At 42.7% G+C, this 18,369-nt stretch overlaps 2 protein-coding genes across 2 annotated transcripts in view; one reads left to right on the top strand and one right to left on the bottom strand.

Moving 5' to 3' along the window:
• Positions 1-18,369, bottom strand: part of LOC142472728 (uncharacterized) — a 313,204-nt gene that overhangs the window by 144,184 nt on the left and 150,651 nt on the right. The gene's annotated exons all lie outside the window — the stretch shown is intronic.
• LOC142472589 (uncharacterized) overlaps positions 1-18,369 on the top strand; it is a 62,949-nt gene that overhangs the window by 18,174 nt on the left and 26,406 nt on the right. The window contains exons 7-11 of the mRNA XM_075579658.1: positions 1,691-2,360; positions 8,562-8,856; positions 10,154-10,267; positions 10,652-10,789; positions 17,105-18,368. Of these exons, the coding sequence (XP_075435773.1) occupies positions 1,691-2,360; positions 8,562-8,856; positions 10,154-10,267; positions 10,652-10,789; positions 17,105-18,368 (2,481 nt within the window). The remainder of the gene's footprint in view (positions 1-1,690; positions 2,361-8,561; positions 8,857-10,153; positions 10,268-10,651; positions 10,790-17,104; position 18,369) is intronic.

The raw sequence follows: 18,369 nt of genomic DNA, 5'->3' as shown, positions 1-18,369 counted from the left end.
TGATTTAGATACACTGATCTGTACTCTTGTAGCAACAAAGTTAGCACTATTTCAGTTTAGTTACTAATTAGCACATAGGTAGGCTTAAATATTGAATTGCTGCAGAGACACCCAGTATCCTTGTAATGGATCATTGGTGTAATATCAGTTCATCTCTGCAAACGCAACTGTGGCTTCTAGTTCAATATAGAGATCATTGATAGGCTCAGGAGTTCGATCGCCCCACTGTTTTAGGAGCCAAAGCCTCTGAATCCCACAAGGTGCACCACTGTGTCGTATAATGAGAAGATAATGCAGAGTTCGCAAATCGCTTCAGCTGAGTCGTGTGTTGTCATCATGTTGGTGTCATGACGCATGCAGTGTCTTCACATCCAGGTTTTGAGATATGAAGTCCAGCCCTCACTTCATGATTATCATGGAGCTTAATAAACATGAAGAAGAATATCAGAGGAAAATAACAGATCGTTAACATTGGAAGATCATGTCCCCCTCACCTCTATCTCTCTACCACCCATCTCTCTCCCCCATCCCTCTCTTTCCCCCTAACCTCTCACAGCCACCTCTTACTCTGCACCCCACGCACCTCTCCCCACCATCTGTCTCCCCTCAACCCATGTCTCTTTCCCTCCACCCGTCTCTCCTCCCAACCCGTCTCTCCCCCCCATCTCTCCCCCCCTCCTCTCTCCCCCCCCTCTCTCTCCCCCCTCCTCTCTCCCCCCCTCCTCTCTCCCCCCCTCCTCTCTCCCCCCCCCTCCTCTCTCCCCCCCTCCTCTCTCTCCCCCCCTCCTCTCTCCCCCCCCACTCTCTTTCTCCCCCCCTCCTCTCTTTCTCCCCCCCTCCTCTCTTTCTCCCCCCCCTCCTCTCTTTCTCCCCCCCTCCTCTCTTTCTCCCCCCCTCCTCTCTTTCTCCCCCCCTCCTCTCTTTCTCCCCCCCCTCCTCTCTTTCTCCCCCCCCTCCTCTCTTTCTCCCCCCCCCTCCTCTCTTTCTCCCCCCCCTCCTCTCTTTCTCCCCCCCCTCCTCTCTTTCTCCCCCCCCCCCTCCTCTCTTTCTCCCCCCCTCCTCTCTTTCTCCCCCCCCCTCCTCTCTTTCTCCCCCCCCCCCTCCTCTCTTTCTCCCCCCCCCCTCCTCTCTTTCTCCCCCCCCTCCTCTCTTTCTCCCCCCCCTCCTCTCTTTCTCCCCCCCCTCCTCTCTTTCTCCCCCCCCTCCTCTCTTTCTCCCCCCCCTCCTCTCTTTCTCCCCCCCCTCCTCTTTCTCCCCCCCCTCCTCTCTTTCTCCCCCCCTCCTCTCTTTCTCCCCCCCTCCTCTCTTTCTCCCCCCCCCTCCTCTCTTTCTCCCCCCCCTCCTCTCTTTCTCCCCCCCCTCCTCTCTTTGTCCCCCCCTGTGTCACTGATTAGGTAAGGGGTTAATGCCCCTGTCATGATAATATCATTAGATATTATATTTCAATCCATCTGGTGCTTCAGGGATTAATGAAGGGTTGGTTTGGGTGTAAAAATACAATATAGGGGGGTGTGCATGCAGCATAGAGGAGGATGGGAGCACTCTGAAGCAGCTACATGGACTTCGCTACAAATCAGCTGACATTTCTTGAAAAGACCTCCCGCGCCAGCGGAATGTACAGGGATGCCTCCCCCTAAAAAAAGATAAGAAGCCACGATCCCCTTAGTGTCCCGTTACCTCTTGAAAACAGCCTTTCCAATTCCCGAAATCCACGCCCGCGCGTGAACAGGATTAGCCACAACAAGGAGAAAACTTTATTGACACAGAAGGCCAAGAGACAGGAGAAAATTCCCAAATCACCTCAATTTAAGGCAGATCTGACTTCCCTGACAGAACAAACAGTGCAGCTGGAAAATAAACTCGAAGAATCCCTGCAGAGTCAGGGCTCAATGGAAGACGAGCTATTCAGACTTAACGACAAAATCAGGAACCTGAATGACACCGTCGATGATTTGGAAAATCAGGAAAGGAGGCAAAACCTTAGAGTAAGAAATATCCCGGAAGCAGTTGATCCGGGGGAGATGCAACCCCATCTAACAAAACTATTTACCCAAATAGTTCCGTCTTTTCTAACAAGTGACCTGCACATGGACAGCGCGCACCGAGCCTTAGGTCCAAGATTCGCGGATCCTCGGAAATGCAGGGATGTAATAATCAAACGACACTATTACACTACTAAGGAGAAAATAATGAGAGGCTGCAGGAATCAAGATTGTGTGGACTTTGAAGACTCCATGATCCAGATTTTCCAAGATCTTTCCAGATCTACAATCTCAAGAAGACGAAGCCTCCGTCCAGTCACAGCGGTCCTCAGAGATAACGAGATCCGCTATAGATGGGCTTTCCCATTCCGATTAGTCGTAAACAAAGACCGAAGCAATTTTCATTAAGATTCCCAGAAGAGGCAGATAATTTCTTATGAGCCCTGGATGTACATGGCCAGCAGTCCCCCAAACACTGTCAACCTCAAAAAAAATCTAAACGTTTGTGAATAATTGCTGGTGCATTCCAGAGAGAGGTGACACACAGGGTATGCTTTAATTCAAGAACTTTATTAAAAATAAATACTTTGGTTAAGTGTGGGAGGAGTGTTATGGAGAATTTTTTGTAGTAAAGATTTGAAAATCCATCCGGACCAGGGGCCTTCCCATTTTTCAAAGATTTGATAGCCGCCAAGATTTCAGGGAGTTCTATAGTTTTTTCAAGATTTATTATATCTTCTGGTTCCAGCGTGGGGAGCCGGCATTGAGTTAGAAAGTTTTGAATTTTTTTCGCTTTTTTGTTTTTAGCCGATTCTCCCACTGGGCCAGGCAGATTGTAAAGAGATGTATAGTATTCCTTAAAAGCGTCACTTATAACTTTGGGGCTATTTGATATCTTTCCATTCTTAGTATAAATATTATGGATCCTAGCTTTAACCTGCTTTTGTTTTAGCTTACGTGCCAGCATTTTATCTGCCTTATTGCTTTTTTCATAGTATTTCTGTTGGGTCCATTGTATAGCTCTCTCTGCGTTTGTCACTAACAAAAGATTTAATTGCCCTCTAACTGAGATTATTTGTCTATAGTTTTTTCAGGAGGGTTTTGCTTTATGGATACTTTCTAGTTCTGATAACTTTTGTGTTAATGTCACAATGTGTTCCGTTTTTTCCTTCTTTTTCCGAGAAGCCAGAGCGATCAGCTTACCTCTAAGCACAGATTTATGGGCCTCCTATAGGGTAAAAGGGGAAACGTCCGGGGTGTTATTTATGTCAAAATATTGGACCAGTTCCTCTACCAATTGTTGGGAGATTTTGTTGGTTCGACAATAATGATTAATTTAAGGACCACAACCTTGTTTTGTTTTTGGTGGTGAGGCCATCCTGTTTAGTTATAATTGTAGAATGGTCTGACCAAGCAGAGGGGCCAATTATTGCAGAGGAAATGTTATCGCTAACTTGTTGGTCAATTAAAATATAGTCTATACGTGAATAGCTGTTATGGGGGTGAGAGAAGAAGAAAAATTCTCCATAACACTCCTCCCACACTTAACCAAAGTATTTAATGAGATGCTTCTAGGCCTCCCCCCACCCAGAGATATGCTACGAGCAACCATAGTAGTAATCCCAAAAGATGGAAAAGACCCCATGATGTGCTCTAGCTATCGACCTATATCTTTATTAAACACAGATCTAAAATTATACGCGAAAATTTTGGCCACTAGATTAAACAATATTCTTCCAAGATTGATCCATCCGGACCAGGTTGGTTTTGTCTTGGGCAGACAAGCACTTGACAACACAAGGAGGACGGTGAATTTAATACATGTAGCAAAACAAACCTCACGCTCATCATTATTACTATCACTAGACGCTGAAAAAGCTTTTGATTGGCTGGATTGGCATAAACACGTTATACTCTGTTCCAACAGCCATAGTAAAAACGAATAACTCCTTATCTGACCCTTTCCCAATATCGAACGGAACCAGACAGGGGTGCCCACTGTCCCCCTTGTTGTTTGCTTTGGCAATTGAACCACTAGCCTGCCAAATAAGAAGGAACCCCAATATCACGGGTATCAATGTTGGACAGAAGGAATTCAAGATAGCTCTCTATGCGGATGACATACTTTTGACGCTCTCAAACCCTCTTATCTCCCTCCCCAACCTTTTCCAAGTTCTATCGGAGTTTGGCTCCCTCTCAGGATACAAAGTTAACCACTCTAAATCTATGGCTCTGAGCTTAAACATTCCCAAGGATATGGTAAAGTTACTTCAACTTAATTTTGACTTCAAATGGAATCAGACCCACATTAAATATTTAGGGGTTCAAATAACAAAAGACTACTCATCCCTATACAAAACAAACTTTAAACCTTTATTTGACCAAGTTGCAAAAGACTTGTCCACCTGGAATCCATACATCATCTCTTGGTTCGGAAGGATCGCCACTATTAAAATGAACATCTTACCTAGAATCCTGTACCTCTTCCAAACAATATTCAAAATAAAATTCTGAAATTTGTATGGCAACATAGACGTCCTAGAGTCCGCAAAGATATCCTTTATAAATCTAAGCTAGAAGGAGGCTTAGCCCTTCCAAACCTACAAAAGTACTATAGAGCGGCACAACTAGGGCAACTAGTTAGTTGGCATTCAAACCCAACCGAAAAAAGATGGGTCGAACTAGAAGAATCGATCTGCTCCCCATGCGAAATTAAGACTCTCCTCTGGATTAGTAGAAAATCCAGACCAGCTGAGGTTTACACAAACCCGGTGTTATCTTTTGCATGTAATCTTTGGGACTCCCTTAAAGTTAGGTTCCAACTGACTGATACCTCATCCCTCATGCAACCACTGTTTTCAGATCCCTCCCTCCCTTTTTATACTAATAACCAACAATCCAACCTTTGGGTCCAAAAAGGACTCCTAAGAGTTAATGATATTCTCATCAAAGGTAAAGTCCCTCCGTTCATCTCATTACAAACGAGCCACGATATTCCCTCCTCTGAATTCTTCAGATTTCTCCAAGTTAGGCACTATATCCAATCCATCTACAAGCCAAACCAACCACACGTGTTAACGCTATATGAAGACTGGTGTGTACGTCAGCCTGTTATGAAGGGCATTACTTCCAGGCTATACCATAGTTTGACGCCTGTCAAAAATAGCCAAATCTCTGATAAATATATGACATCCTGGGAGGAGGAGTTAAATACCAATTTGGACCTTGATGTCTGGAAAGATGTCTGGGAGGCTGCCTCCAAAAATTCTTCCTGTGTGGTGATTAAGGAGAATATCTACAAGCTAATATATAGATGGTATATGACTCCTACCAGGTTGAACTCCTTTCTCCCGGGTGTCTCTCCTTTATGTTGGCGTGGTTGTGTCGAAAGGGGGAATATACTGCACATATTTTGGTCGTGTCCAAAAATTCAGCCAACATGGAGGGAAGTGTTTGCTTTAATACACAGGGTTCTGGGAATCACTGTCCCACAGGACCCGATATATACAGTCTTGGGAAAACCAATGGCCAATCGTAACAAAAAAGACATTAAAGTTATCTCCCAAATTCTAAATGCTACTAGATGCACCATCGCCAAAAACTGGAAACAACCGACTCCCCCATCCTTTAACCAAATCAATAACAAAATCTGGCATATAGTCTACATGGAAAAACTCACTGCCTACCTAATTGGTTCCACTTCACAATTCTCCGAAACATGGGCCCCTTGGTTTAGACATGCAGGTCTATCCCCATATTTAGACTAAGTTATTCTGAACAGAGTGATTTATGATTCATGATTTATGATTGATGTTATACCTCACCTGGTATTTAATATGTTACGTGGCTTCAAATGCTGTCCCCTTCCCCTCCTTCCCATACTCTCCTCCCCTCCTAATGTGTAATCAGACTATTTGCAATTTTGTACCGTTTTATTGTTCCCCTCTTTTTTTTCTTTTTGTACCCCTCTTACTTTTGGAAAAATGATTAATAAAAAATTTAAGTAATAATAAAAAAAAAAAAAAAAAATGGGAATATCATGTGATGTCATCTACTGTGTTAGTGGCACAGAGTGGCATGTACTGAGACCACGCACTGCATGGGTAAGAGGTGGCAAGGACAGATATCCATTTGTCACTCAAATTTAGGATTAAGACGGTCGTGATTAGTCTTGTTGCGTCCGTGATGACCGGCTGAATCTATTGATTGAATTGATGCAATTCGCGTGTGTCTAAACCAGCGGTGTGTAAACTTTCCCCCCTGCCTGCCCCCCCCCCCTACCCCTTACCTTGTCTCCACCGTTAAATGATGTTGCGTGTTACGTGATGCCACGTTGCCATGGCAACGTGTCACCTGAAGCCGTCAGCGACAATGTAGGGGAACTAACAGAGGCCTTGCGTGTGATCCACTACATTTAATTTAAATGCTTTGGGGAAGAGCGCGGGGCCTCTGTGAGCGCTGTGTCACCCTGAACAATCTTGCGCCCCCTGGTCTAAACCATTTGTCACGTACGGCACACCTGTGAGCACATGACCTGCCTACAGGACAAGGGTTAATACAAAGTTCACAAGCTGTCCCACTTTCACCCTCGCAAAGGTCCCTCAAATTAACAATATCTCCCCGAAATCTCTCCAGATATACCAACTGGGGCTCTGTGTGGGGGGCGGGGGGTAAGCTCTGTGTGGGGGGCAGGAGGAAAGCTGTGGGGGGGGGGGGGGGGGGGGGGGCAGGGGCTCTATGGGGAGCTCTGTGTGGGGGAGAAGGGGGGGTCTGTGTGGAGAGCAGGGGGGTTTGTTATTGTCTCAGCTGCAACTTGGAAAATAAATGAAATTATAAAATCAGCGCAACCTGCACTTCACAGACAAAACCAGCAGCCCTGCCTAACCTGCCCCAGTTCTGCCTGTGCTGCCCCAGCTCTGCCTGTGCTGCCCCAGCTCTGCCTGTCAGAGACTTTCCCTAGCACAGTCTCTGGGAAATGTTTCTAATCTACACAGAATGTGACACTTAATCTGTACTGAACTATAAAAACTACAACTCCCATGATCCCCTGCGTGTGAGCATGCGCAGTAGGACACAGACCTGTGACCTGGATGTAGTCAGTGTTTCCACTTCCGGAGAAATCAAAACATTAGAAAAATAGCAGTGACCCGGATCTGTGACTGCAGCAGAGGAGATCAGAGCCCCCCTAACCGCCGGGGACCCCCCTCCTAACTGCAAGGTACCCTGCAGATATACCTGGGCTGTTATCCTCTATGGTCACTTGGGTGTCAGGCTGTTATATCTGTCACTGCGGCAGGATTGCTATATATTGTGCCTGTGAAGTTATGGGATAACTGTCTCAAAGGGGCTCCATACACAGGGAGGTCTGACCAACGGATGCATCTCAAAGGCATTTTGTAACCATATGCTTCCCAGAGAAATGAAGTGTTTAAGTAACACTTCTAACTCTACATTCAAATAACTATAATAATTTATTAATTTAAATGCCTGGGGGAAGAGCGCGCTACATCTGCAACTGCCCGCGCTCCCCATGGATACAGCAATTTAAATCGGCCTGTCACACATATAGCGAGGATTCAACACAAATACCTATATTTCCATTATTAAGGGGAAATACCCGTGTAAGCAAAACCCAATTATACTACAGCAAAGGGTCCACTTACACCTAGATACCTTATAGGTTAATATAAGAATCCTAAAAGCATCAGGCAAATTTTCAAATATATAGTCATCTTCATATGAATAAATCTTCGGAGACATTACAATAACTAACCCTGTGAACACGCAAAAAATAATAATTATATTCCACTAAAATGACTATGATCTTGGTCCCCTATTTAGCCAAAGAGAAGCATTATGCTTCCAGAAAGGCGCCTACACTGAACTGACACCACTTAGACTTTGGCAACATTTTAACTATTAGCGCAACTACCTATCGTCGTTTAGTGTTTATACACGTTCTAATAAAATATGACGTTTTATTTATAATTCATATAACAATTTCTCTAACCACAGTATCTGAGGGCTCACCGTAAAGTGGATTTATTTTCTTGTTCGTCTGTCTGGTTATAAACTATCCTGGATGTAGCACCGTAGCACTACTATCAGCCTATCATTTTAGGCAGAGCAGGGGTTAAAATCCCTTCCCTTTTCTCCCCACAGGTCACATACATACACGCATACATACATACATACATAGAAGTCTCTCTGATGCCAAACGGGAGCACCAGGTGTATCTGCTTTTTTATTTATACTATAGCACAGTACAGTGTGTTACTATGTTGCACTAGGAGGGAATTGCTATTCTTATAGCTATTGATCCCTGACTCTTTATACTAGATGGTTATGTTATAGCAATCCTGAGCCATTAATGTATTTTGTAGTATTTTTAATTAGGTTCCTATTTGAAGATGCACCAGATGTGTGTGTTGGTGTCCCTGTCTCTCTGACTCATTTTTGGGGTTGTTGTGTGTTTAATAATTTTAGGTTTGAAAGCTCATACTAAATGCTGTATGTTTGTACAAGCAAACAGATCGTACTAATTACATTTCTTCTCTTTTATACAGGTACAGTTGACATCCACCAAATCTAAATCAAGGACCGTCCTATCTCAGCACCTTCAGAGGAGCACTGCCCGCTACCAGCATGGACAGAGGAGCACTGCCCACTACCAGCATGGACAGAAGAGCACTGCCCGCTACCAGCATGGACAGAGGAGCACTGCCCACTACCAGCATGGACAGAGGAGCACTGCTCACTACCAGCATGGACAGAGGAGCACTGCCCGCTACCAGCATGGACAGTGGAGCACTGCCCACTACCAGCATGGACAGAGGAGCACTGCCCACTACCAGCATGGATCTGCACTTGTTAAGTGAGTATTGTATATATTTTGAAGACACTGAAATTTGCAAGGAGGGGATATCTGGTTATTTTGCGGTTATAGTAGTTATAATAAATATGGCAGAAATTATTAAGTATTTTAATCAATCTGGCAACGAGAGGTAAACATTGCTTACAAATTGCATTAAAAATACAATAATTGTTTTTATTGCCTATTAAACACATGACCAGGCCTTAGGTTTATTGAACAAAACAAAAAAAGCAGTGCTGAACACTAACCTAATGTAAATGAGTTAATTACAAATATACAGTGATAACAAACTTAATTGTGCTAACGGAGGATTAGGCTCAGCAACCAGAGGCCAGGAGAGAGTTCCTCGTCCCTCCAAATGTGAGCAAAGATGTCCCCCGGCGCGTTGTCTCAAGTATGTTCTTTTTAGTCCAAAATAAAAAATAAGAGAAGATAACATTGTATCAATACAGGTTAATTAACCCTTAAAGTTCATACATTTGAATTCATGCACTACAATTTTGCATAGCTTGTGTTGTAATTCTTTTCCTATCCGGAGTGTGAGGGGTTAATCTAGACAGGTTAGGTCATCAATACATATAGAGTTGCAATAGAAATAAGAGAGAGAAAAGATCATGGCACAATAAATTTATTACAAAAGACTAGATTAAGAACAATATTGCACTTACAGCCAGTATAATCTAAAACAGCATTTTTGGATAGCTTCCCGGCGTGTGGTAGTAACTCTTTGCTTTTGATGGTCATTTTGCTCACATAGTGTAGAGTCCACGGTCCCCTTCCGCTGTGTCCACCGCGCCCGTCACCTCCGATTTCCTTGAGGGGGGACACTGCACCTCTCCTCCCCTGTATCTTGAGCACGGCCAAGGGTGCCGGGAGGAGATATTACAACAGTAGTGTCTCATTCACACTCGTATTCGCATACAAGTAACTGCAGAGCCAGCAGCCAATAGCTTCAGCAAAGGGGAATTTGTTTGTTTGAGGGACCATGCATAGAGATAAGTGAGTTGGCTAGATAGCTGTGTGTATTAACCATTGTCCGATATACAGGTCACGTGCTCACAGGTGTGCCATAGCTAACATGAGTCAAACTCCCAAATTATTCTTATGTTTTTATAGATCTACCCGCAGGTAAAATGTAATATGTCTTCAACTATATTTGTCCATTTCTGCCAGAAGGGCTAGTAAAACATTTCTTTACGATGGGTATTACATTATACCAATATCAGAGAAGGTGAAATCATAAGAAGAGCCCCAAATCCCAGCTTTACATGATGGGTTTTCCTTTTCTTATTGCCAGGTTTCCCAACGGTTGTACCGGAGCGATTAGAGATTAAGTCGGAGAAAGAAGAACCAAACGCTGAGGATCATGTGACCTCAATAAAGAGAGAAATCGATTCATTTCCTGTTGGTGGTAAGTAACCTTGTATCCTCACTTATCTTCTATTCAGTTTTTTTTTTTTTAATGGACTGAAATGTTTACAATATTGAGGAGAATAACATTAAAGCATGGATACAATAATAAGTTTTATTTACAAACAAACACATGATTTATCTAAGGTTATATTGAGAATATTGTTATCATTATTGAGGTTTGAACATTGGTAGAACCATAAACTCCAGCATGTTTTCAGAACTCTGGTAAAAACACTCATCACCCTGGGTTAATAATAAAGTACAATCAGTTACCTATCCCCTCCCCTTAGGAATCAGTATACAGTATTTCTGTATAGTGATATCACAGGAAGAGTTCCCACTCCCAGCTTTACATGATGGATTTTCCTTTTCTTGTTGGCAGGTTTCCCAGTGATTGTACCAGAGACGTTAGAGATTAAGTCTGAGAGAGAAGAACCAAACACTGAGGCTCATCTAACCACAATAAAGAGTGAAATAGATTCATTTTCTGTCGATGGTGCGAACCATAACATACTTTGGGGTAAACAAAGGTTATCTTGTTACAAGTAGTATGGTCACCTTTTAGGGAATATTCAGGGTTAATTGCCTCGCATAGGAAGCCCCTAGGCCTGCTGATTATTCTGGAACAAACCCCATGCAGCAGAGTTACAGGAGCAATATGTCTCACACGAGTATAAAGGTTGGAAATACATTTGGAAAAACAGAACAGTTTTTCAAGGGCTCCTTCCACTGTTTGACCAGTGTATTCTGCCTGTGCTCTCAGACGCTAAATGCGAAGATAATGCAGAAGCTTCTCTTTAATTCTCTCTTCTCCCCTTTCCTCTCTCTGACCATCACTTCATCCCATTTACTCTCTCTCAATTCTCCTTTTCTTCACCTCCATTTACCCCTCAGTTCTGCAGAGACCAACGTTTCATTAAGCTAACGTCTCAGCTCCACTTTGCCCTCCCCCTCTCCTCTCTGCTACTCTACTGATCCCGAAGATCTTGTCATGAACTAGAATTTTGCCCAATCTTGCTCTCTAGCTCTACATGCCCCACTTCTCTGCCATTCTCACCCTTTTATCCCCAGACCTTGGCAAAACTGCCATACATACATTCTTTGCTCCTGCACTCGCTCCTCTGAGTGCCCCTAGAGGAAATCTCATACTCTCTCTAACACCCTCCCCTACAAATGTAATCTATCTGGTTTCAACTGTTCCCACTCCCAGGCTAAACAAAGCTACTTTTCCTCAGTAATGGACACTCACAAGTCTAGCCCACGCTGCCTCCTCTCTGTATTTTACTCTCTACGCAAAACACCATCTGTTAACTACTTTTTTTTCCCCTCCATTTTACCTCTGGAATTTGCTGACCATTTGAATATTCTGTCTCTCTGTCTCTGTGTCTCTCTCTGTGTCTCTTCTCCCCCCCCGCTCGATCTCCTTTGCTCTCGCTCGATCTCCTTTGCTCTCGCTCGCTCTCTTTCCCCTTCTCCTCTCCTTCCTTCCACCCCCTTTGTCTCTCCCAATATCTCGTTCTCTCACCCCTAAGGAACACACACTACGCTTTGCGGTGTGGGGATTACAAGGAGGGAGATGGGGGGATTAATCGAGGGGGGGGGGGGCTGCTCCTTTAATATGTGAAAAAGCGAGTGACGCCGCGGTCACGACTCCTCTAAACAGCCAAACGCATGTAGAAAAAATAAAAAACTTTATTGAACAAGCAAGTGAACAGCAGCCATAGTCAACCTCTGACGCGTTTCGTCCGGGTCACGGACTTTTTCAAAGAGTAACTCCCTATGCCTGGGATGATCTCTATATAGGGTGTACTGCACTATGATTGGCCATAGTGGTGTGGAGGGTAAAACCTCTCACCTGCTGAATAATGTGCATTAGCTAGTTTCATACACACCCATAGCGAGATCATTACATTTAAGGCACAACACCAAGTGAAAAGTTACATAAATAATCCCAAAGAAAAAGAAATTTAAAAATAAAAAATGATTAAAAAACGTGAGTTAAAAACAAAGACTGCTGATTCATCCCGATAGATATTGCATAAGAAAAAATACATGTTAGGAAAGCATATACAATATATGCACATAAACTTATAGGCTTCTAATATATGCATATGGCTTTGGATATAATCCAACTCACTACATGGAATAGTGGGTGTCTCTTGATGAGTAGTCGAATGGCATAGTACTCTTTAAGCTGTAACAACGTGTATGAACTTAAATATAGTCCAACTCACTACATTAAGAAATGAATGATTTCTTGTTTGGGATATTCAATAGAACACAATAACAGAATATAAATATTGTCAATATTGTCGCATAGATATCATTACCAATAAAACGGTAAACAAAGGCATGCAACATAAAAAAGGCATGCAACATAAAAAGTTCCCTTAAGCCACTCCACAGGATAGGACAGAGAGATATAAGTATGGATATACCCCGGAAAATATTCACGGGGATGTATATAGAATATGTAACTATTTCAGGAAATGTTTTAACTCCCATTCCTGGTTTATACCCGATGGAAAAAGGGTACCCAAGGAATAGATCCAAAACATTTCACGTTTATTTAGTATATTCTCTCTGTCTCCTCCCCTGACGTGGCTAGGGATATGTTCCAGAGCTGCATAGGAAAAATTTGTAATTCCCCCTCTTGAACACGAGGAAAAATGTCTAGGTACAGGATGTACCAAATCCTTCTTTTTTATTAATCTGACATGTTCGGCAATACGTACTTTCAAGGGTCTAATCGTACGCCCGATATACCGTTGGTCACATCCACAGAACAAAATGTAAATTACAAAGCTGGAATTACAGTTAATAAAGCTGTTAACATAGAAACTCTTTTTACCAACATTGATTGATTTCATCGGTTTAACATACCTACACATGGAGCAGACACCACAAGAGAAAAAGCCTTTTGGTATTCCCTGTATATGTGCCTTTCCTGTTTGTGATTTAAACAAACTAGGCGACAAATGTGTCGCTATAGTTGGGGATTTGCGAAAAACAAAACGGGGTCCATCTTGTACATATTCCTTAATATCTTTGTCCAATGACAGGGTCCGCCAGTGTTTTTTAAAGATATCGCCTATAAGATGAGATTGGCGATTATAGGTTGATATAAATAAGGGACTTTTATTCCCGTCATTGGAAGAAGATTGAAGCGTGGATGCATGTCCAGAATGTTTAGTTTTCCTAATCAATGTGGATCTTTCAGCAAGATTTGCTGATTCGAATGCTGATTTGATATCGCTATCCTTGTAACCTCTAGCTGAGAAACGTTCGGCTAAAATTTTTGATTGTACCAGAAAGCTATCATGGTTTGAGCACAGTCTCCTAAGCCTGAGGAACTGTGCTTTAGGGATGCTTTTGATAAGTGAACGAGGATGATTACTCTGAGCTGACAACAGGGTATTACGAGAGTTAGGCTTACGGAAAATATCCGTTTGTATAGTCATGTTATGGTCGATATACAGGAGGAGGTCTAGATAGTGAATGTGATTGATATTATGATCATATGTGAACTTAATATTTAAATCATTTTCATTGAGAATCTGGGTTGCTTATTGTCTTTACATATTAAAGGATGTCCACCTCTTGCTACCAGGGACTTGCACAAATTGAACCACCACGGTTTTGGTAGCCACAGTATCCCGAGGGGTTCGTTCCCCTATCTCTGCTCCTTTAATATGTCCTGGGCCCTAAGATTTCTATTGGCGCAGATATAAAAATGTGTATGTGTGTGTGTATATAGATATAGGTGTGTTTATGTATATACACGTGTGTGTGTGTGTATATATATATACACACATAGGTGTGTGTATAGATATACATACACACACATATACGTGCGTGTGTGTGTGTGTGTGTGTGTGTGTGTGTGTTTACACACAGACACACACACATATATATACAGTGTTCGACAAACCTATACATTTGTACGCCCCGGGCGAGTGGATGTAACATTGTGGCGAGCTCCTATTGCATATATATATATATATATATATATATATATATACATATACATATACATATATATACAAATAACATTGAATTAGATGGGGTTATAATTGATCCTAATGACCAGAACACACTCTGAGGTGAAGGATCCGTTACCAGAACCTAAAGGGACAGAAGAGTTTCCAGTTGTTCTATGAGAAAGGGTCCAGCACCAGTTAGTAAAGCTGAACCTCACACTCTCTCCTGTCCGTCTCCTCGTGGAGGGTTAGGGCTGCAGCTCCCGGATGTCCGTCGTCACGGACGTCGCGTCGCTGCATTGACGTCACCACTACGCGTTTCGTGTCTGATTGACACTTCTTCAGGGGGTTAGTCATGTGATCCCCTGCTAGTGTATAAATACCTAAGCTAGCAAGTGTTGGACCAATGGGAATCAAAGAACAGGGTATATACACAGACTTTCCAATTAGTCAGCAATGAAACGATAGTACAACCATAAAACATATAGACACAGTATATTAAAAGACCTAAACGTAAGACAAACAATACTAATATACATAAACATTTATAAATATACATACAAAAATAAAAATAATTTATAAGTACTGATACCAGCATAATATTTCATATAAACTTCATATAAAATCTTCACTTTAATATATAATTAATATACTGTCTATACTAATAAAATTTATCTCAAATATATAAAAAAAAATCCATATAAACAATATAGTATTTATGTATTAGAGCAGCGGTGCGCAAACTGTGGGGCGCGACCACCAGGGGGGGCGCGACACTGCCGACGGGGGGCGCGGGGTTTACAGAGGCCCCGCGCGCTTCCCGAAGGCACTTAAATTAAGTGCCGGGGGAGCTGCAGGGCCTCTGTAAACCTTACTTACCGTGGCTTCGGCGGCTTCCTCCCTGCGTCGCCATGGCAACGCGGCGTCAAAATGACGCTGTGAGGTCATGTGACGTCACGTTGCTATGGCAACGTGACGTCATTACGCCGGAGCGCGGGTAAGTTGGGGTTGGGGGGGGCGCGGGAATGAGGGGACAGCCGGCAGGGGGGCGCAGGGAAAAAAGTTTGCGCCCCCTGTATTAGAGAATGCATGTATATATTAAAATCATGCATAAATCAATACCAGTTTAAAAAACTTAAAAAAATAAAATAATTTGTGGTCCTAAAAATGACAAACCTGTCTTGTTATTAAGCTCATTATCATCATATAATACAAAACGAGCACTCCAAATATCAAAACATACCTCAAATTTAGAAAGTTAATATATAGTGCCAAAAAAACTGCCCAAATGTATGATATATTTTAATACACACCTTTTAAATACCATATTGTTGTTTAAATGGGCAGGTTATAAGCTCTAAATTGATGCGATTACCTGTATCATGATGAAAATTCTAAACCTTACCTTGATAGGAGCCTGGTTCTGGACTCCTGAACCAAAAATTTAACCATGCAGCAAGCTTAAGCCTATAGGGAACCATGTTGAATGGTTTTGAAGCAAAAGGTGGCACTGTGTGCTCATTTGCATGTCATTTCCCAGAATCCCTTGCTGCCGTGGAAGTGCTGTGTGCTGGGTTATAATGGCGAAAGGCAGGGTTGCAGACCTGTGTAAGACATGCAGATGAGCATACAGTAATATTTCCATTTGAGAGAGATATATATTTTTAGCACCCGATCCTAGTGTGATATCCAAGTGTAAAAAGGTTTAATAAAAATGAACTTGGACAAATTCAAGCTCACAATATTGCCAAAGTATGAAAGCGTTGTATGAGCTGAACTTATTCGCCAACATCGGAGAAACCGCCGTCTGCCCTCTCCGTTCTGCGATGTAACTCTTGAACTCACTGCTGGTGTTACTGTGTTAGTCCTCCAGCAACCCGAGTTTGCAACAATGTTGTTCCTCGTGCACAGGGGCAGTCTCAGCAAGTATCGGCTAGGCTCTCCTCTGACGTCAGCAGAATAGCTCTTGGATCAGCCAACGTGTGTCTTTTTTCAACCTCATCCACGTGACCCAACGCATTTGTTCAGTAAACCGGATTTCATCTGATGAATCTGTAATCACTAGGTATATCCCAGGTGTGTACAGGTAGGTGTCCCTCAAAATGAAGACGCGGACAATAGTGCAGATCAGTTATGATCAAGGCACACGCGGGAGCAGGGAGTCTGTGTCGGACTATCTCAGCATCACAGCAGTACAGGGAATCTGTCTCTCAGATCGCAGGGCTGGGTGAATATCTGATCAGCAGCAGCAAAGACCTTAACATATTAATGCCTGTGAGATTTTAACAAAATGTGAGTATGTGTCTTTGTATACACTAAACACTTGTTCATTTTTGACACGTGTGTGTGTGTGTGTGTGTGTACGCACGTCTTTTTTCAACTTAATCCACTATGTAGACACAAAATGGAGCAATTGGGCCGTGTTTAGATGCCCATGTATACTTCTCTCACTTATCTTTACACTATATATTTCTGTCAGGTTCGGTTGATAGTATTAACTAACTAGTATGATAGACCACCATTTCCTTAACTTTATTTCTCATGGCCAAATTCAATGTTAATTATGATTTGGAGGATGTAAATGTACACGTATATAATCAATACAGGAATTAATACATATATGTCTAGCAAAATTAATTCACTGTGTGAACTGCCAGAAACATATTGCAGGTCTTTGGGGAACACCTCCAAATCATTGGGGGTTTTGGATATCCAGGGGCCACTGTTTTAAAGCTATGGGTATAGAGTAAACAGAACATTTTGTTGATGAAGTAAATTCTGCAAATTATTTTTTATTCATTTGCTTTCCAGATTGAAACCATTTGAGCTCTGTCTTTTTTGTTTACTTTTGTTAGAGAACTGCCTGAACGAGGAGCAGAACTGGAGCTCTTACATGTCCAGAAGCTGCTTCACTTCCTGCAGCCCAGAAGTGCCAAAAACCAATGATTCCTACCACATGTTGGACACATGTAAGGAACCAGTGCCACAGGAGGGTGAATTTACAGGCCTTGTACAGCTCACTGCACAGACTGACTCCAAGAATGTGTCAAGTAAAAGATACGAAAGTGATTCCAGAAGGAGCTGCAGTGCTTCACGTTTCCTTTGTTGTAAGTGTGGGGAAAGCTTCTCACTGAATATGGATTTGATCACACACCTTTGTGTCCACACTAGCAAGCAACCCTTTACCTGTATAGACTGTGGAAAACATTTTTCACATAAGTGGAAACTCCTATCACACCAGAGGATTCACACAGGGGAGAAAACTTACACATGTTCGGTGTGTGAGAAACAATTCAATGGTCAGAGCCACCTCTCCAGGCACCAGAGGATTCACACAGGGGAAAAACCTTTCAAATGTACAGAGTGTGGAAAAAACTTTTCACAGAAGTACCATCTCCTCTCACACCAGAAGTTTCACACTGGGGAGAAACCTTACACATGTACAGAGTGTGGAATAAGGTTTTCACAGAACAGCGGGCTTCTCTCACACCAGAAGATTCACACAGGGGAGAAACCTTACACATGTAGAGAGTGTGGAATAAGGTTTTCACAGAAGAGCGGGCTTCTCTCACACCAGAAGATTCACACAGGGGAGAAATCTTACACATGTCCTGTGTGTGAGAAACAATTCATGCATTCGGGCAGCCTCTCCCGTCACCAGTCGATTCACACAGGGGTTAAACCTTTCAGATGTACTGAGTGTGACAAACTATTTAGTGATAAGGGAAACCTCATCAAACACCAGATGATTCATACAGGGGAGAAACCTTACACATGTACAGAGTGTGGAAAAAGCTATTCACAGAAGTGTCATCTCCTCACACACCAGAGGATTCATACAGGGGAGAAACCTTACACATGTACAGAGTGTGAGAAACAATTCCTTGTTCAGAGAAACCTCTCCAGGCACCAGAGGACTCACACAGGGGGGAAACATTTCAGATGTAGTGAGTGTGGGAAAAGCTTTTTACAGAAGGACCATCTCCACAGACACCATAAGATTCATACAGGGGAGAAACCTTACTCATGTACAGAGTGTAAGAAACAATTCAGTGAAAAGAAAAGCCTTGTCAAACACCAGAGGATTCATACAGGGGATAAACCATTTACTTGTTTAGAG

The sequence above is a fragment of the Ascaphus truei genome, chromosome 22 (genome assembly GCF_040206685.1).
Source record: "Ascaphus truei isolate aAscTru1 chromosome 22, aAscTru1.hap1, whole genome shotgun sequence".
NCBI classification, from domain to species: Eukaryota; Metazoa; Chordata; class Amphibia; order Anura; family Ascaphidae; genus Ascaphus; species Ascaphus truei.
This window is presented reverse-complemented; position numbering and strand designations above follow the sequence as displayed.